Source organism: Panthera onca, chromosome E3, assembly GCF_046562875.1.
Source record: "Panthera onca isolate mPanOnc1 chromosome E3, mPanOnc1 haplotype 2, whole genome shotgun sequence".
NCBI classification, from domain to species: domain Eukaryota; kingdom Metazoa; phylum Chordata; class Mammalia; order Carnivora; family Felidae; genus Panthera; species Panthera onca.
In genome coordinates, this window is record NC_138354.1 from 11,064,709 (window position 1) to 11,084,828 (window position 20,120).

General features: G+C 47.2%; 1 protein-coding gene across 3 annotated transcripts in view; it reads left to right on the forward strand.

The window, feature by feature from the left end:
* The first annotated feature begins 6,103 nt into the window (after positions 1-6,103).
* Positions 6,104-20,120, forward strand: part of RCC1L (RCC1 like) — a 34,761-nt gene continuing 20,744 nt past the window's right edge. For all 3 annotated transcript variants that reach the window (XM_078439913.2, XM_060649163.3, XM_060649165.3), the window contains exons 1-6: positions 6,104-6,487; positions 12,752-12,881; positions 15,626-15,754; positions 16,631-16,697; positions 18,174-18,225; positions 19,096-19,180. In XM_078439913.2, the coding sequence (XP_078296039.1) occupies positions 6,167-6,487; positions 12,752-12,881; positions 15,626-15,754; positions 16,631-16,697; positions 18,174-18,225; positions 19,096-19,180 (784 nt within the window). In that variant the 5' untranslated portion in view covers positions 6,104-6,166. The remainder of the gene's footprint in view (positions 6,488-12,751; positions 12,882-15,625; positions 15,755-16,630; positions 16,698-18,173; positions 18,226-19,095; positions 19,181-20,120) is intronic.

Genomic DNA, 20,120 nt, shown 5'->3' on the forward strand with positions numbered 1-20,120 from the left:
ACACACACTTATGTGATATGGGAAGACTCAAGATTGTTAAACGGCATTTGTTAGTGATTTTATCTCAATTAGGTCATGCATTTAATCTAGTTCCAACAAAAGTCCCAGGGGGATCTTTCATGCAACTGACAAGATGATTTTAAAATTTATATGGCAGTATTATGAGTAGCAAAGGCAATTTTGTAAAAGAACAAAGAGGACTTGATTGAATAAAACTCAAAGCATAGTGTGAAGCTGTAGCCGTGGAACGCTTGTATTTAGTTCAAGAAAAGATCAGAAGGAACAGACTCCAAAAATTGACCCCGTATATAGAAATGCATCATATGTTATAAATGACATTTTGTTTATTTGTTTGTTTAAAGTAGGATTCATGCCTGGGCACCTGGGTGGCTCAGTCGGTTAAGTGTCGGACTTCGGCTCAGGTCATGATCTCACGGTTCACGGGTTCAAGCCCTGGGTCGGGCTCTGTGCTGACAGCTCAGAGCCTGGAACCTGCTTCGGATTCTGTGTCTCCCTCTCTCTCTGCCCCTCCCCCGCTCACACTCTGTCTCTCTCTCTCTGTAAAATAATTAAACATTAAAAAAAATTTTTTTAAAGTAGGATTCATGCCCCTGAGATCAAGACCTGAGCTGAGATCAACAGTGAGACATTTAACTGACGGAGCCACCCAGGGGCCCCTATAAATAAATGACATTTTAAATCTTTAAAGTCTGTTATAGCCAGTTAATTATTTGGGGACAATCATATATCAGATAAAATATTAATAAATATACAATTATATCATTCACAAAAGTTAACTCCATATCTAAATATAAAAAATAAAAGTGCAGTACTAGATTAGGTGTTTTACAAATATTATACAACATAATTATATTATCTTATATAACTGGTAGTCTAACTAAGCAAAGCAATAAGAAGAAAAGCTCTAGTGGATAAGATTAGTGCTGACTACATGAAAATAAAATTTTGTAGAAAGAAGGACACCACGTATTAAGCAAAAAGACAGGAGAAAATATTGCAACTCAGAACAAAAGGTTTCATGCAGATTATATCAAGTACTCCCAAAAATTAATACGAGACAATTCAACAGAAATGTGCCCAAGGATATGAATGGCCAAACAATTCATGTAATGCCAGTAACCACAAGTTATTCGACCTTCCTAGAGATTATAGAAATGGGAAAAAAAAAAAATCAGTGAGAGCTATGCTTTAGGTATCGGGCTGACAAACATTTTAAAAAGTTTCTATCAGGTGCTGGGTATACAGAAAAAATGAATCAACTCATACTCCTGAAGCACAACTTTTGGAGAACGAATTGAAAATAGCTATCAGAAATTTTAAAGTGAGCATTTCCCAGGGGCACCTGAGTGGCTCAGTCAGCAGAACGTGGGACTTGATCTCAGGGTCATGAGTTCAAGCCCCACATTGGGTGTGGAACCTACTTAAAAAAAAAAAAAGAAAGAAAAAAGTTAAAATGAGCATTTTCTATGACCTGGCAGTTCTACCAGAATCTACCCGAGAGATACCCTCACACAGGTGCAAGTGGAAACATTACTAGAACATTCATTGTAATATTGTAATAGCAAAAACAAAACAAAACAAAACAAAACAAAAACCCCAAATATCCACCAAAAGAATGGTTAACTAAGACTTATTCAAACTAATATGCAAGAGTGAAAAAGAATGGGCTAAGTGAAAATAAATTGCTATGAAAGTATCTCCAATGGAGGCTCCTGGGGGGGCTCAGTTGGTTAAGTGTCTGACTCTTGATTTTGGTTCAGGTCATGATCTCATAGTTTGTGAGTTTGGGCTTCACGCTGCCTGCTTGGGATTCTCTCTCTTTCTCTCTCCCTCGCTCTCTGCCCCTGCCCTGCTCATGCTCTCCCTCTCAAAATAAAATGAATAAACTAAAAAAAAAAAAAAAAAAAAATAATCTCCAACATAGTTTTGAGTGAAAAGACAAGGGTGCAGAATGAGGTACATATTACATCATTTTCTTTAAACACACATGCAAGAACAACTTAAAAATATTTTTTCTACGGCAATGGATACATGTGGGGCTATGGTTAAAGAAACCCTTACCCTTTAGGGGCGTCCGGGGTGGCTCAGTTGGTTAAGCGTCCGACTTCGGCTCAGGTCATGATCTCAGTTTGTGAGTTCAAGCCCCGCGTTGGGCTCTGTGCTGACAGCTTGGAGCCTGGAGTTTGCTTTGGATTCTGTGTCTCCCTCTCCCTTTCTGCTCCTCCCCTGCTCACTGTCTGTCTCTCAAAAATAAACACGGGGGAGGGGGGGAAGGAGCCTTTACCTTTATCGCTATAAATCACTTAATTATTTTACAAAGAGACTTCATCATATATTAATTGCATAATTAAAAGTTAATAACAATGATTAAAGTATATATGGCTCGGTAGGTTCACTCTTTCCCAGACCAGAGAATTTCAGCTATCCCAATGTAACAAAGAAATGAGAACGTCTACAGGAAAACGTCATCATAGGTGGGGGGAAAAACTGAGCTTGGTTAACACTAGTAGATATTTTAATACTCCAGGGGAGCTGATATTTCACTGTAGGACCATCTTTTTCCCCAGCAACCATATGGACAGAAACGCAAGAATTAGCATACAGCCAGTATATAAAACAACCAGGTTTTGATAGTAAAATATAAAGGCCCAGTTGTCACTACAAACCCAGCTCTTCATTGGCAAAACCGGCTTTTAGTCGATTTTATCCCATTTCTTGGTGAACAAGAGACACAAAATTGATGGGCAAGCATTGCCACCTAGTGGCTGTGGCTCACATTGCAGAATCCATCACTGTGCCTCTTGTCCCCTTAATCTCAAACTAATGCTTCTATCTTTTGGATATACCTTAACAGTCAAATGTTCTATAAATTCAAGAGACCAGTGGCAGCTGGCTGGCTCAGTTGATGGAGTATATGACTCTTGATCTCCGGCCCCATGTGGGTGTAGAGATTACTTTAAAAAATGTGTTTTGTTTTTTTTTAATTTTAAAATTTATTTATTTATTTTTGAGAGGGGTAGAGGGAGAGAATCAATCCCAAGCAGGCTCTGTGCTGTCAGTGTGGAGCCCGACATGGGGCTCAAATCCAGGGACCATGAGATGAAGACCTGAGCCAAAATCAAGAGTCGGATGCTTAACCGACTGAGCCACCCAGGCACCCCTAAAAAAATAAAATCTTTAAAAAATAAATTCAAGGGACCTACGTAGGGTTATCAATTAAAAAACATTTTTTAATGCTTATTTATTTTTGAGAGAGAGTGAGACAGAGTGTGAGCAGGGGAGGGGGAGGGAGAGAGAGAGAGAGACAGACAGATAGACAGACAGACAGACAGAATCCGAAGCAGGCTCCAGGCTCTGAGCTGTCAGCACAGAGCCCGAAGCACCGAGATCATGACCTGAGCTGAAGTCGGAAGCTTAACTGACTGAGCCACCCAGGCGCCCCTAGGTTATCAATTTTTAAATTCTGACAAGTAAGGATGTTTTAAAAGCATAATCTATCATCATGGCCAGTAAAAGAACAGATACTTGAGGCCATGAACTCAGATAAAAGGATGGTCCTGTTTGTGCAGGAACAGTTGAAAACCGGATACACATTTCATGAGTAAGCATTCTATAACTACGTTAATAACTGAGATGGTTAATTATGCTATTAAATACATCAACTTGGCTGGGCTATGGGATGCCCAGACTGACGGTTAAACATTATTTCTGAGTGTGTCTGACCTGGGACTTACACCACTGTTCCTGGTTCTCAGACCTTTGTACCCAGACTGGGAACTATACCTTTGGCTCTCCTGAGTGTCCAGCTTGCAGGTGGATCATGGGACTCCTGTTTCTACTAGTTCTGTTTCTCTGGAGAACCCTCACCAATGTGATAACATTTACATAGTTCTTCTTTATCAATATATGTCTCAGATTGATAAATAAAAGCAGAGCTGGAGACAAGATCTTGTACACAGATACTTAATTTGGGAGGTACCAGGAGTGAAAGGGCAGGGAAAGTTAATGTATAATACTGTCCTTTTTTTTTTTTTCTTAAATGTTTATTTTTGAGAGAGAGCAAGAGAGAGAGAGAGAGAGAGAGGCAGAGACAGAGAGTGAGCAGGGAAGGGGCAGAGAGAGGGAGACGCAGAATCTGAAGCAGGCTCCAGGCTCTGAGCTGTCAGCACAGAGCCCAACGTGGAGCTCGAACCCACAAGCTGTAAGATCATGACCTGAGCCGAAGTCAGATGATTAATCGACTGAGCCACCCAGGCGCCCCAATACTGTCCTTCTTACATACAGGCAAACTGCCTTTGAGCGTCTTTACCACTGGAATTGAAAAACCCATCCACCAGATCAGTATCCCATAGTTAAGTTCCAGAAGCTGTGTTGATCTGGCCCAGCAAAACGCTACCCTTGGCACAGCAGTGATGATTGGGCTATATGCCCTTGGCTAAGTTTATGTAGTTTATTACCATTGCCTGCCGTGCTCCATCTGGCTTTTGCAGGAGCCAAACAAGTGAACTGAATGGGGTTAAGACGGGGAACCACCACCCCTGAATCCTCATCTTTGAAGATGGCACTCAGGTCTGGCTCCTGATTTAATGCTGGCTGAATCAAGACAGGAGGAGGGAACCTCCTGCTGAGTAGGTCTGTCCCAATTGTGTGCTCAGAACCAAGGAAATTTCCACAGGGGGGGTCCACGCACACCCTGACCCACTGAGAGACATGCCTCTGCCTGGCCCCATAAGCTCCCACTCTAACTGGGGTCCTTGCTAGCGTTTCAGGTTCCCTGGGGTCACTGCACACATTTCTCCAGTGTATAACTCTGGTAAATAACCACAAATGCCTTTGGGGAATGATTAGAGTATTGCCTCTACTTGTGCTGGCTCTATGGGGTCCCTCCTCTAGTGAATTCTCCCTCCCTTACAATTGCTGGACTCTGGTCTGAGAACTGGGTCAGATTTTTTCTGGTTCCTCAAGTCAAGGCAGCACTGTAGCTGTCGGCCCTTATACCTCCTCCTTTGGAATATCATGGTCAGACAGCCAACGGCATAGATCGCTGGTGTCATGGCCACTGCGGTTGCCACCCTGTCCTCGCTTCATATACCAACTCTACCTACCTTACTTGTGACGACGAAGTCCAGCTACCTGGCTCTGCTGTTCTGGAACGCTACCATCCTCCGGGGCCCCCAGTTTCGGGACAGTCTGTCCTCAGCATTAGGGACTAGTATTTGGGAACATCTATCATGGATCATAACGGGCTGTAAGAGGTCAAGTCTAGATAGCTCATTCACTTAAAAAAATTCATTTCACGTTTTGATTTTTTTTTTTTTTAAACCTTCCTATAGAGGTGTGATCCAGAGAAAAGGACACAACTTGCTAAAGATACCTATCAAGTCAGTAGCAGAGCCAGGACTAGACCCAGGTCCCCAGGTTCCTTCACGGAACTTCTGAGGAGGTGCCGGATCTTAGCAGGAGTCTGCCAGACATCTGCAGGGAAGAGGGCGGCGGGAAGAACATTCGAGGCACTCTGTGCAAAGCAGGGAGGCCTGAAGCGGCCCTGGGATTCGGAAATTACAAGTAAAGCTACCTGACTCCAGTGGCGTGCGGGGCTGTGGGGCGAGTTGAGCTGGGGAAGAGGAAGCACTCTGGAAGGCGGCAGGGTCAGGGTCAGCGCCCGCGCCCGTAAGAGCTGCACTCTAGCGCGCTCTGGCTGGAGCACGACTGATTGTCCTGGAAGCGGACGGGAAGGCTGCGACAAGGCAGGAAAACAGGGACAAGGGGAGACCACCACAAGGGAGTCGCGCAGAGCGGGCCACCTCTAAGTTTTACCTCTGCTAATCGACAAGCAACAAAGGCCTTCCGCTCCTGCCGCAGCTCAATAACGAGTCGTTCGGCCGGCTGCGCAGCTCGGAGACCCGCCGCGCTCAGGAGCGCAGATCAGCGACCGAACTCCCAGTCCGGCACTCCGCCCACTTAGGCCCGCCGCTCCCCGGTTCCGCCCCGCCCCGCCCCCCGCCTCCCTTCAGCCAATGGCAGCCCTCGGCGCCTTTGCCTTCAGCCAGTAGGCGACGTGGCCTCGGACTCTGACGTCACGGAGTGGGGCCAAGGGTCACGCAAGATGGCGGCGCCCAGGAGGCGCTGAGGCGTGGAGCTAAGGATGGGGCTGGCGGCGCTGGCCGCCAGGGTTCGACTGGGGTGGCGGCTGAGCGGGTCGGGACCGGAGCTGAGGCCGGGGCGAGGGCATTGGACAGCGGCCGGGCGCTCGCGGAGCCCGCGCGAGGCAGACACGCCCGTGTTCCAATATGTGGGCGAGCGCGCGGCCCGTGCCGACCGCATCTTCGTGTGGGGCTTCAGCTTCTCGGGGGCGCTGGGCGTGCCCACCTTCGTGCTGCCCGGCGCCGGGCCCGAGCCTCGCGCTGGCTCGCGGCCGCGACGCAGGATCCAACCTGTGCCCTACCGCCTGGAGCTGGACCAGAAGGTGCGGGCCGCGCCTCCCTCTCTCGGTCGCGCCCTCCGGCCTCCGCCGCTGCTCCCCGAGGCCCTCTGCGAGAAGTTGGGAAGCCGGGTGGTCCGACGTCAGGGAGGAGGACCCTCGAGCGGGCTGCAGGCCCGGCAGGGGAAGGCGTTAGGGCGCTGCTCGCATTTATCGTTTGGCCGAAACGTGCCCGTTTTGTGCCCGACTGGCGTCCTTCGCACGTCACCCCCGGAGTCGGGGTTGTGATCAGTTACAGTTTAATTTCGTTGTGGCTGCAGAATATACCTTCTTTACTTTCAGCCCTCTTAAATGTATCGAGACTTTGTTTCGTAGCCTAGCGTACGGTCTACCCTAGAGAATGTTCCACGTGTGCCTGAAAAAGGATGTGTGTTCGGCTGTTGGCGGAGTTGATGTCAGGTCAAGTTAGTCCGTAACTTCTTGGCTAAAATATTATTTGCTCAGGCAGCTGCAGTGTTCGTCGTTAGCCGCTGATTGTTTTCAACAGATATCCCTGGGGGTAAAGGCTGTTCGCACCGAGTGATATTTGGGTCAGGTCAAATCAATGGAGCCTTGTGAATGGAGTCTTCCGGGGATCCACCAGACAGATGGTTGGGAATGCCCCGGGAGTGGAGCTTTGAAGTTGCTTCAGTCCCTCTCTGACCCCTCCAGTGGCTGCAAGACCAATGGCTTGCGCTGTAATTGTGAGCTGTTGCTTTTCAGAGCCACTGCAGAGCTGAGCAGAGGTGGATGGGAATAGGTCGAGTTAAAATGCTGCAGAGCTTGCGGTTCTTACTGAAACGCAGCTGCTTTTCTTGAGTAAACATTCCCTAGATTGCTTTAAGTCTTTGGGTAATTTTCAGAGTTCTGAAAAAATTGGTTCTGACGCTTGCCAGTTCTTTGTTGCCCTTCCATTTTCACTGATGTCACTCAGTCCACGTCCTTGTAATGTAATTACCGAGGTGGTTGGATCACATGTGCCATTTTGCTATGTCTTTCTTGTTTCTCTGTTTGTCCTTTGCTCCCTTCTTTTGTGTTAAATAGGTATTTTTCTAGTGTACCTTTTAAATGCCTTTGTTGGGTGTTTTGCTGTACATTTGAGGAGGTCTTTCTTGAGGTTATAATATCCGTCTTAACTTATCATAGTCTACTTTAGGTTAATAATGACCTAATTCTGAAAAAAACTAGAGCAACTTTGTTCCAGCAAAGCTCCATTTCTTCCTCTCCCCTTTATGTGGTTATTGTGATACACATTACATCTTCATACATTTTAAGCCCAGTAATGCAATTTTACCATTATTATTTTATGCAGTTGTCTTTTAAATCATTTAAGGTACAAAAAGAGAAAAGATTTATTCATGCAGTGCTTTGTAGTTACCTTTATAATTCCACTAACGGGTGCTCTGTCATTTCATTTCAGCCTGAAGGCCCCCCTTCAGGACTTGTTAAGGTCTACTGAATTTGCTCAGTCTTTGTTTGGGCCTTTCCTGCTATTAGAATTCATTCTTGGTGGACACTTTTTATCTTTTCAGCACTTTGAATATGTCATTCTGGTTTCTGGTCTCCCTTGTTTCTGATAAGAACTTGGCTGTTAAACTTATTGTTCCCTTGTCCTTGCTGAGTCCATTTTCTTTTGATGCCTTCAGGATTTTTCTCTTTGCCTGTCAACAGTTTAACTGTGATTTATTGAGTAGCTTTGATCTGCAGATTTATGTTTTCACAAAATTTGTAAGTTTTCTGCCATTTTTTAAAGTTTTTTTTTTTTTTTTTTTTCCCTCCTCCTCCCCTTTCTCTCTTGCCCTCCTGGGACTCTAATTACATAGATGTTGGTACACTTGATGTTGTGTCCTAGGTCATAGGTCTCTGAGTCACTGTTCTTTTTTCTTCTTTTTACGCCCTGTTCTTCGGAATGAATAATTTCACTTGATATTTCTTCAAGTGAACTGCTTCTTTCTTCTGCCATCTCACATCAGCTGCTGAGCCTGTTAGAGAATTCTTTCTCTTTGTTACTGTACTTTACAACCCTAGAAATTCCGTTTAACTTTTTTTTTTAAGTATTTTTTAAAAAATTTTTTTAACGTTTATTTATTTTTGAGACAGAGACAGAGCATGAATGGGGGAGGGTCAGACAGAGGGAGACACAGAATCTGAAACAGGCTCCAGGCTCTGAGCGGTCAGCACAGAGCCCGACGCGGGTCTCGAACTCAAGGACCGTGAGATCACGACCTGAGCCGAAGTCGGACGCTTAACTGACCAAGGCACCCAGGCGCCCCCCGTTTAACTGTTTAAAGTAGGCACCGTATTCACCATGGGGCTTGAACTCATGACACTGGGATCAAGAGTCAGATGCTGTACCCATTGAGTCAGCCAGGTGTCCCTCCCCCCCCCCCCATTTAACTTGTTAATGTTTTTATTTTTTTATTTTTTTAATTTTTTTTCAACGTTTTTTATTTATTTTTGGGACGGAGAGAGACAGAGCATGAACGGGGGAGGGGCAGAGAGAGAGGGAGACACGGAATCGGAAACAGGCTCCAGGCTCCGAGCCATCAGCCCAGAGCCTGACGCGGGGCTCGAACTCACGGACCGCGAGATCGTGACCTGGCTGAAGTCGGACGCTTAACCGACTGCGCCACCCAGGCGCCCCAATGTTTTTATTTTTACATTCAGATTCCATAGCTGTGAAGTCATTGTCATCATGTTTTCCTTTCGTTCTTTAAACACGGTTTTAAAATATTCTTTGAACAATGGTTTATTGAAGTCTTTGATAAATCCAGCACGTGTCCCCTTAGTGTTGGTTTCTGTCACCTGCTTTTGTCCCTTCTGTATAGTTCACACTTTCTTGTTTCTTCGCAGTTCTTTTCCTTTTTGGTTAAAACCTGGACTTCTGGGTGATACTTTAGAATGACTTTGGATTCTGATATTTTTCCCTTGAGGTTTTTTGTTTGTTTGTTTGTTTTTTGGTTTTATAAGTAACTTGTATGTACTTCATCTGTAGAATCCATCTCCCCTGCGGTGCACGGCCACTGATGTCTTTGTTCAGGTTTTTGATTTGTCTCCCTCCCCCTCCTTTTTTTAGCCTGGCTTCTTGAGTGTCGCCCCCATCCGTGTACTTTTGCGGTCAGCCGATGACTTGGCCAGAGGTTGTGCTCAAACACTTTGGGCTTCTAAGGTTTCTACCTTCTACCTTTGATTCTGAGTATAGGTTTGGAGACCACGTTCAGCGATCAGGCTGTTCTCATGTCTGCCTCGGCTTTACGTGGCCCTGGGTGCTCAGGTCTCCCATGTCACCTCGTGGAGTTTGCCTGTCAGCCGTGGATGTGTGGAGAGCCTTCTGTGACAACGTCATTTCTAGGATTGTTCCATTACCCTTCTGGCTGGTCTTCCTCTCCCCTTGCCCCCGGTCAGGATCGCAACCACAGACTGGCTGAGTTGTGGGTTTGTTTTCCTTGTTTGTTTCCCGCTGAGTTCACTACCAGGCATGAGTTTTCACCTTATATCCTAAAGTACGTCTTTCCTTCCTGGCCACAAAGGTGATCAACCCTGGCCTTTTCAAACTTGTGCACTGAGCTGGAGTAGATGGTCCAGCCCCAGACAGGAAACCTGCAGACTCCTGCTCTTGTTACCTGAAGTTCTAGCAGTCTTTTTTTTTAATTTTTTTTAGCGTTTATTTTATTTTTGAGACAGAGACAGAGCATGAACAGGGGAGGGGCAGAGAGAGAGGGAGACACAGAATCGGAAGCAGGCTCCAGGCTCCAAGCCGTCAGCCCAGAGCCCGACGCGGGGCTCGAACTCACAGACCGCGAGATCGTGACCTGAGCCGAAGTCGGACGCTTAACCGACTGAGCCACCCAGGCTCCCCCTCTAGCAGTCTTTCACAAATAAACATTTCTTCCTCTTTTTTTAATGTTTATTTGTTTATTTTCAGAAAGAGAGAGCATGCACGCAGGGAGGGGCAGAGAGAGAGGGAAGGAGAGAATCCCAAGCAGGCTCTACACTATCAACCTGACACGGGGCTCGAACTCACAAACCGTAAGATCATGACCTGAGCTGAAATCAAGGGTTAGTTGGATGCTTAACCAGCTGAGCTACCCCAGAGCTTCACAAGTAAACATTTCTCAGTCTATTTGCCTTTGATTTCTCCATCCCTGAAATGGTTGAGGTTTGTTTGTTTGTTTGTTTTTGGTGGTTGTTGTTTTACAATTTTGTCCAATTCTGTACTTTTTTGGGGGGAGAGATTTGCTAACCTCTTCATACCACAAAGTGGGGCGCCTGGGTGGCTCAGTCGGTTGAGCGCCTGACTTCGGCTCAGGTCATGATCTCACGGTCTGTAGTTGGAAGTCCCCCGATGGCACGTTACCACAAAAATTATGTAAGGCTGACTGTGTGTAGGTATCATTCAAAGTCCTTTCGCCTGTTAGTAGATTTAATATTAAAGTAGGTACTTAGGAGATATTTGTTGACGGTTGAATAAACAGATGATCACAAGCAAAGAGAATAGTTGTAGTGTGCCAGGTATCACCTAAGGATTTATTCCTTTTCTGTGTCTCCTGCTTCCTCACTGGGTCATTTCTGTGGAGTTGGAGCCATTCCAGAAGTGTAGGGGCTCCAGAAGGCCAGAGAACTGAGGTTTTTTGAACATGGCTGCATGTGTGTAAGTTCCATATGAAAATTGTGGGAGAAGATATCACAAGGCAACAGGAGGGGAAAATCACATGTGGATGACAACAAAACAAGGCAAAAGCAAACCACATTTAAAAGAAATATTTTGGGGGCGCCTGGCTGGCTCAGTCGGAGGAGCACACGACTCTTGATCGCAGGGTTGTGAGTTTGAGCCCTGTGTTGGGTATAGAGATGACTTTAAAAAAAAAAATGTTGGGGCGCCTGGGTGGCTCAGTCGGTTGAGCATCCGACTTCGGATCAGGTCACGATCTCGGGATCCGTGAGTTCGAGCCCCGCATCGGGCTCTGTGCTGACAGCTCGGAGCCTGGAGCCTGCTTCCGATTCTGTGTCTCCCTCTCTCTCTGCCCCTCCCCTGCTCATGCTCTGTCTCTCTCTGTCTCAAAAATAAATTAAAACAGGGGCGCCTAGGTGGCGCAGTCGGTTGAGCGTCCGACTTCAGCCAGGTCACGATCTCGCGGTCTGTGAGTTCGAGCCCCGCGTCAGGCTCTGTGCTGACAGCTCGGAGCCTGGAGCCTGCTTCCGATTCTGTGTCTCCCTCTCGCTCTGCCCCTCCCCTGCTCATGCTCTGTCTCTCTCTGTCTCAAAAATAAATTAAAACAGGGGCGCCTGGGTGGCGCAGTCGGTTGAGCGTCCGACTTCAGCCAGGTCACCATCTCGCGGTCCGTGAGTTCGAGCCCCGCGTCAGGCTCTGGGCTGATGGCTCGGAGCCTGGAGCCTGTTTCCGATTCTGTGTCTCCCTCTCTCTCTGCCCCTCCCCCGTTCATGCTCTGTCTCTCTCTGTCCCAAAAATAAATAGAAAACGTTGAAAAAAAAAAAATAAAAAAAAAAAATAAATTAAAACATTAAAAAAAAATCTTAAAAAAATAATAAATAAATTCACCGTAGCTGTGATACGAATTCTTCCTTAGGCACTGGTTTGAGAATGTCACAGTGCCACATAAGGGTTAAGAGCATGCTCTCTGGAAGCAATAGCCTGTAGTTAATCTCTAGGAACCTCAGTTTTCCCATCTGCAGAGTACTGTTATTACTACAACAATAATAATTACCAGGACATTGTACAGCTCTAGGTGAAGTCACATACTATTTATCATAAGGCTTCAGCTTTATTAACTCATTTAGTCCTTACAACAACCCAGTGCGAGAGACACTATTTCTGTTTTACAGAGAGGTGATCTGTCTCAGGTCACAGAGGTGGTAAGGGGTGGACCTGAGATTCAAACAAAGGCAGTTTTCACTTTACTACCATGTAAGACCGTGTCGTGGTGAATGGGGTTGATGATAATAACTCGTTCTCGGGTGTTTATGAAGATTAAGTGAGATACTACATATCAACACAATAAATGTTCGGCAAATGTTAGTCGCTATACTTGGGGTACCTGGCTGGCTCAGTCGGTAGAATATGGGACCCTTGATTTCAGGGATTGTAGTTCGAGCCCCATGTTGGGTGTCAAGATTAATTAAAAAGGAAATCTTAAAGAAAAATGTTAACTCGCTACGTTAATAGCACGTGTTCTTTGGGTAAAGAACCTTCATTTATTGCTGAGAAAACTCGATTATCACAAATCAGTGTTTCATGGAACTCTTTTTCAGATTTCATCTGCTGCCTGTGGCTACGGATTCACATTGCTGTCCTCTAAAACCAAGGATGTTACGAAAGTCTGGGGCATGGGACTCAACAAAGATTCCCAGCTTGGATTTCACAGGAGCCGCAAGGATACTAGTGAGTGTTGTCACCTTGGCTTCCCTGTGCCGTGATTGGTCTGAGAGAGCTCCCTTTTGTTTTTCAGAACATGATTACATAAGCCAGACTGGGACAACAGAAAAGATAGCGTCTTAAACGGATGTTATTTGAGACCATCTGGACTAGATTATCAGCCTCTTTGGGAAGGACACTGAACCTTTAGGCTAAAGAGCATTTGCTGATAAGCAAGGGTATTCCTCTTTTTGAGTCTATAACTTATCCTTTATCATGGATATGTACGTACAGGAGAAAACAGTATATATGGGGTTTGGTCCTATCTGAGGTTTCAGGCATCCACTGGGGGTCTTGGGATGTATCCCACACGGTTAAGGGGCGGCCGGCTGTACCTTTACCGCCTGGATAAACCTTTTTGTTGTTTCCTTGTTCTCTTAGTCATGTGCCCGTTTTTTGTACAATTTGGATCACTGTATGTTTTCTGCCTTTTCCCACTTAGTTTTATATCGAGAGTCTTTTATAAGTCAGTCCTGAAGTCTCGGCTGTGAGATGCCACATTCCATTTGCTGTGCCCTTTACTGGGAGCACCTAGAGGCACGCACAGACATGGGCCGAGTCCTGTAAAGCATGCCATGTCCTGTGGCCAGCTTCAGTTTCCAACTCAATCCTGATTTGTTTTGAAGCAAATCCCAACATTGTTAATTTCATTAGTAAACATTTCAGTATGTATCTAAAAAATAAATAAAAGACCCTTAAAAAACAGAAAGTGCATAAAAATAATGAACAACACGATCCCTTCATATTATCAAATATCCAGTCAGTGTTCAAGCGGTCAGTTGTCTCATCAATGTCGGTAGATTTTTATTTCAGTTTTTAAACATTTGTTTGAATCAGTATCCAGATAAGGTCCCAGCATTGCAATCAGTTGATAAGACCAATGTACGTATGTATGTACAGATTTATTTATTTAAGTAGACTCCACACCAGCGTGGGGCTGGAACTCACGGGACACCAAGAGTCACAGGCTGTCCCGACTCAGCCAGCCAGGCGCCCCCCCGTTGATAAGACTTCTTTTAAGTCTATTTTAATCTTTTTTTCCTTGAACAAGGCTTATTGGCCAAAGAAATGACTTTGGCAACGAAGTCATCCAGCTTTATTTGTGAAACAAAGAAATGAGGGGCGCCTGGCTGGCTCAGTCGTTGAGCAGAGACTATGTAAAAATAAAATCTTTGAAAAATAAAAACAAAAAGAAGAGAAACCACATTGGTTACCCTATAGAATTCTCCAGTCTGGAGTTTGCTGAATGTATCCCTGTGGTGCCATTTAACACGATCCTCTGTCCTCTGTATTTCCTGTCAATTGATAGCTGCATTTAGAGCCGGACCCACCCACTGACCCTCCAACCCTTCCCTCTTTCCTTCCTTCCTTCCCTCCCTCCCCTCTTTTTTAGAGCCAGATTCCTTTTAAATGTTAGGTAATTACTGCTTCCCAGGCCCTTCGGGCTCTATGCAGAGAGTAATGGGGTATGTGAATCACTCTTTAGTATTTGGAAGCACCACATATTTTCAGCTAATGAGGCTGCGTCTGCTGACAGCATTGCCCAGTTTCTTTGATTTTGCCTCGAATGACATCATCTCATAGTGATAAAGCAGTTACTCCATGCTGATCGAAAGGTCTCTCTGAATATTCTATCAGTCGCTGACGAATACAAATGAGCAAGCGTGCTCTTGTGACCGTAACAGTGCCGTTTTTTCGGTAGAGTCTTTTTAAACACGGGGTCCATAGGAGAAACCACGGGAGTTGTTAGTGACAAGTTGAGAACTGGTACTTGCAGACCTTAACCTCAGTCAACATTACAGATGTTAAAATGAAAAGCTCTTTGTTTAAAACCTGTAAGGGGAATTCCCCACGTAGGCCATTCTGGCTTCTCCTGCAGGATTGTAAAGAACATTAGGGTGCTTCTGTAGAGTGACTTCTAAAAAACGTTCTCCCTCACTTGCTTATTTAAAATTCACATTTTCCTAAAAAAAAGATAATAAATAATAAAATTAAATTAAATGAGAAATTCCTAATTAATTAATTAACTAAAGCTCTACACCCAACATGGGGCTCGAACTCACAATCCCTGAGATCAAGTCGCACGCACTACCGATTGAACCGGCCAGCTGCCCCTAAAAATTTTTTTTTTTTTTGACCGGAGAGCATATTCGTGTACCTTTAGAATCCCAACAGTGCGGTAGAATGTATGGTGAAAAGGCTGCTTTCTGCCTCTGCCCTCCTAGCCACGCGGTTTTTCCCCGGGAAGACAACCTGTCCACAGCTTCCATTGTCTCCTTCTAGAGGGATTTAGCGTGTAGGCAAGCGGATGCCTCTACGCGTTCTTTCCGCCTCCTTCTAGCGTAAGCAGCTTTAACATAAGCGGTATCGTCCAGTATATGCTGCTGTTTTCCTTCCTGAGAAATGGTAGTGGGTATGACAGGAGCAAAATGCTTTCCTTTCTTTGGGCGCAAATGGTGCTCGCTGACGCGGGGAGGCTAATTAGACTCTGTCTGATTTTCAGCCGCCCGATGCGTCCTGGAGGGTGTCGTGGGTCCAGAAATGGGGACCGGGCCTCTGGGCTTCGCTCTGCCCCTCGCCTGCGTGCCTTGAGTAGCCGCTGTGATCTCTGGCCGCGGGGCAGTGTGGTGTGGGGGGTGATCTCTAACGCCCGAAGCGCTGTGCCTCTCCGCCAGTGTGACGTGCTGTGACGCCGGCCGTCCTCGTTTCAGCCAGGGGATACGAGTATGTGCTGGAGCCCTCGCCTGTGCCGCTGCCTCTGGACAGACCCCAGGACACGCAGGTGCTGCAGGTCTCGTGCGGCAGAGCCCATTCCCTCATCCTCACAGACCGCGAAGGAGGTGAACAGGCCTGCTCCGGGTTCCCGGGGGAGTGGGGGAGCCGCGCGGTTGCCCTTGGGTCCACAGTGGCTCGTTTGCTTGAACCGCACCTCATCAGTGAGGCTGTCGGCACTTCCCCAGCGAGTCGGTAGGATGGCTCAGGGTCACCACGTTGGGCAGACTCTGCTAGCTCTATTGTGTTCTCTCCTCTCTGCGATTCTTCGAAAACCTTAGGGATTTGGAAATGTGACCGCGCATACCGCAGCAAGGCCTCCTGCTCGCTTTGCTGTGAAGTCCCCGAGCTGGGCTGTGGGGGCGTGTGTGCGCGTGCGTGTGTGGAGACAGCTCTTTCCCTTGTACTGAAAGAAGCCCGTTTGCTAATACTTGTTTCACTTGGTGGGCTTCGGAGTCCAGATAACACCGACTTTCTCCAGAAGACCGGTGGTGTCTACGGAAAGGCCCACTGGACTAGATTTTTCCAATTTCATCTTCTGGCTAAGCATGCTTTGCGGGAAAAGGCCACGGTGGCGTTCAGGAACTCTTTCAAGAGTAGCTTTGACGTGGAGGGCAACCTAGTGACAGGTCCAGGGCGTGGGGCTGTTGGGGCCTTCCCCAGGATGGGCTGGCCTCAAAACGTGGAGTTCTCGAGAGGTGGGACGAGGGCCTGGGGGGGAAGGCAGAAGGGACAGTCACGGTGGCCCGGGCTGTTGGTGCGGGGCTAGACCCCAGCACGCCTGTGGGTGTGCCTGCCGGGCTGGGGTTGTCAGAGAAGGAGGTCAGGAGGCGGTGAGGATGAGCGGTTGGACTAAGACCACTTCCGAGACCGCCTTGCAGTCCTGACGTGCGGGGATCCCGTGAACCTGCAGAATGGTTTTAATCGGTGGTGGTATTCTTCAGTCTTCAGCATGGGAAACAATTCTTACGGGCAGTGTGGAAGAAACGTGGTCGAAGGTGAAATTTACAGGTGAGTGCCCCAAAGGACTGCCCTTCCCCAAGTTGCGTTAAGCATTTAACGTTTCTCGTGTGGTTACTAAGTGATGGACCCATGGAGCAGGGAACTGCAGGCTTCCTGACGCCTGAGAGGGGCAGTGAGAAGTCACTGGAAAGCTGTGCCATCGTTCCCTTGTGGGTTGAGCTCCGGACATTAGCTTGGTGGAAGGGAGAGCGGGCTAGCGTTGATTGTGGTGTGTAGAACTTATTTCCAGTTAGGTTTTTTTTTAAGTTTATTTATTAAAAAATTTTTTTTTCAATGTTTATTTTTGAGAGAGAGAGAGAGAGAGAGAGAGAGAGAGAGAGACAGTATGAGTGGGGGAGGGGCAGAGAGAGAGGGAGCCACAGAATCCGAAAGCAGGCTCCAGGCTCTGAGCGGTCAGCACAGAGCCCGACGCGGGGCTCACACCCACGAACCATGAGATCATGACCTGAGCTGAAGTTGGATGCTCAACTGAGCCACCCAGGCGCCCCAGTTTATTTATTTATTTTGAGAGAGAGAGTGACAAGTAGGGGAGAAGGGTAGAGGGAGAGAGACAATCCCAAGCAGCCTCTACGCTCCGCGCAGAGCCTGATGTGGGGCTTGAACTCACAAACCGTGAGATCATGACCTGAGCCAAAATCAAGAGCCGGATGCTCAACTGACTGAGCCTCCCAGGTGCCCCTCCAATTAGTTTTTTATTTTTACCAAATTAATTAATTAGAATTCCTCTCTGTTCCATTCTTTATGTGTTTATATGTATAATATATATATAATATATAAAATATGTATGTAATATATAAAATATATATAATATAAAATATAAAATACATATAATATATAATATATGTATAACACATAAACTTTTTTAAATGTTGCTTATTTTTTAGAGAGCATGAGCAGAGTAGAGGCAGAGAGAGAGAGGGGAACCGAGGATTCAAAGTGGGCTCCACGCTGACGGCAGCAAGCCCAATGTGGTCTCAGACCCACGAACTGTGAGATCATGACCTGAGCCGAAGTCGGACGCTCAACCAACTGAGCCACCCGGGAGCCCCTTGTTTGTTTTAGTCTTTAAAAGAATTCCCCTCTCCTTCCTCACATTATACTGTTGGGTCTAAATTCCAGTCTCATCTCTGACATCGTATTAAAATTGCCAAAGGGGGGACCCCTGGCTGGCTCAGTCAGTAGAGTGTGTGACTCTTGATCGCAAGGTCGTGGTGAGTTCCAGGCCCACATTGGGTGTGGAGCCTACTTAAAAAAAAAAAAAAAACACCGAAGGGATGTTGTTTTGTTTTGTTTTACTTTCATGCTTAGGCCTACCCCTGCCTTACATTTGACCTTGAGAATTTCCCTAATAGTTACTGTGTGCCTGTGGGGGGCAGCCATCAGGGGTGACAAGAGGGGGCAGGACCACACAGTGCTTGCCGTGACCGTATCTTTTGTTTCTCCCCAAATTGCTTCTGGCTGCAGCGAAAGTCACAGAGTCACTAGACTGCAGGACTTCGAAGGTCAGGTGGTTCAGGTAAGGGACACGTGCTGAGAGCCACTCAGCCAGCCCCCGGGGGTGCTTTTGCAGGGGTGAAAGCTGGGTGGGGTGACGGCAACTCGGTTAGGGCAGTTTTCTGAATTGGTGAATTATTCTAGTAAAAAGTCTTGGCTGCCTCCTGTAGGTCAGGAGAGTGTTGATTTACGCTAGGTTATGGGGGTACAGAGTGTAATAAGGTTTGGGGGTAACCCTCTAGGGGGCAGAGACAAGTGAGGCTAGCTGTGTCACAGTGTCCCACAGCGCTCTGTGTGTGTCCCAGGCTGGCTGCATCTGGCCCACCATTTTATTTCCATCCCTGGTGCAGTGCCTGGCACGTGGTAAGTACTTATGAAAAATCCTTAGATACATAAGCGGGTGCGTACACGAAGGGCTCTGAGCGCAGGAGGTCTGTTAAGTCTGCCAGGGGTGGAGTGGGAGGGAGAGCAGGTGTATCAGATAGACCGGGGCTGGGTGGTAGGAGAGGTTTCATGGCAGAAGGAGGTGCAGCCTGAGGGCTCAGAAGGGCAGATGGTGAGCTAGAGCCAAAGAGAGAGGCAGAGGAGCAGAAGGGGGGAAAGAAAGGCTTACGGAGAAGGGAGAGGTTCCCCAGGGGTGGGGCGGAGGGGAGGTCTCCTCGGTACGTCCGGCACTTGGCTGTAGCAGGAGCAGTTTCGGGGAGCGGGACGCAAACGCTAGGCTGAGGCGGACTGGGGATGAGTAAGATGCGGAGGCCGAGCGGGGCAGCCTGCCGGACCCGGCCGTCTCGCTCGCTGCTGTAGGGCTCGTGGCAAGCTGTGGGTCCGTCCACCGGGATCCTGCGCCTCCGTGGATTTCTTCTCATCGGCCTCCTCTCTGTTTGTCCGGTAGGTCGTCTGTGGCCAGGACCATAGCCTGTTCCTGACAGATAAAGGAGAGGTGTACTCGTGTGGCTGGGGTGCTGACGGGCAAACAGGTGGGTGACCTACCCCCACCCCGGGGTGGCGCCCCGGGGGCTGTGGGCTGTAGGGCTCTCGTGGGCCAGAACCCCCCCTTCCTTAGACTCTTCTGTCTCCTTCCCCTCACCCCCAGCTCCCACGGTGAACAACCCATGAAGGGTTGGGGACAGGGTTACGGCCACTGCTCAACAAACAGCTGCACAAATGCCATCTAAAGGGAGCTCGATTTAACTGTTTTGACGAGAACGTGATTAAGGGCGGGAGGTATTAACCCTGCTTATCTAATCCTTTTCTTGTTTTGGTATTTGTCTGAAGGGAGGGCATTCACATTTAAGAGTTATTTCTTTTTTTTTTTTTAATTTTTTTTTTTTAATGTTTATTTATTTTTGAGACAGAGAGAGACAGAGCATGAACAGGGGAGGGGCAGAGAGAGAGGGAGACACAGAATCCAAAGCAGGCTCCAGGCTCCGAGCTGTCAGCACAGAGCCCAACGCGGGGCCCAAACCCACAGACTGTGAGATTATGACCCGAGCTGAAGTCAGATGCCCAACCGACTGAGCCACCCAGGTGCCCTTTTTTATTTTTATTTTTTGAGAGAGAGAGAGAGAGAGAGAGAGAGAGAGCGCACTTGAGCACGAGTGGGGGAGGGGCAGAGGGAGAGAGAATCTTAAGCAGGTTCCATGCTGAGCCCCAATGTGGGACTCAATCCCATGACTCTGGGATCATGACCTGAGCCAAAAATCAAGAGTCAGACCTCTCAGGCACCCTGCAGTACAGTATTATTAACTGTAGTTGTCATGCTGTACATTACATCCCCAGGACTTACTTATTTTATAACTGGAAGTTTCTACCTTTACCCACTTTGCTCACACCCCACCCCCACCTCTGGCAACCACCAGTCTGTTCTCTTGTATCTATGAGCTTGTTTGTCTGCCTTTCCTTCACCATTTCTTTCTC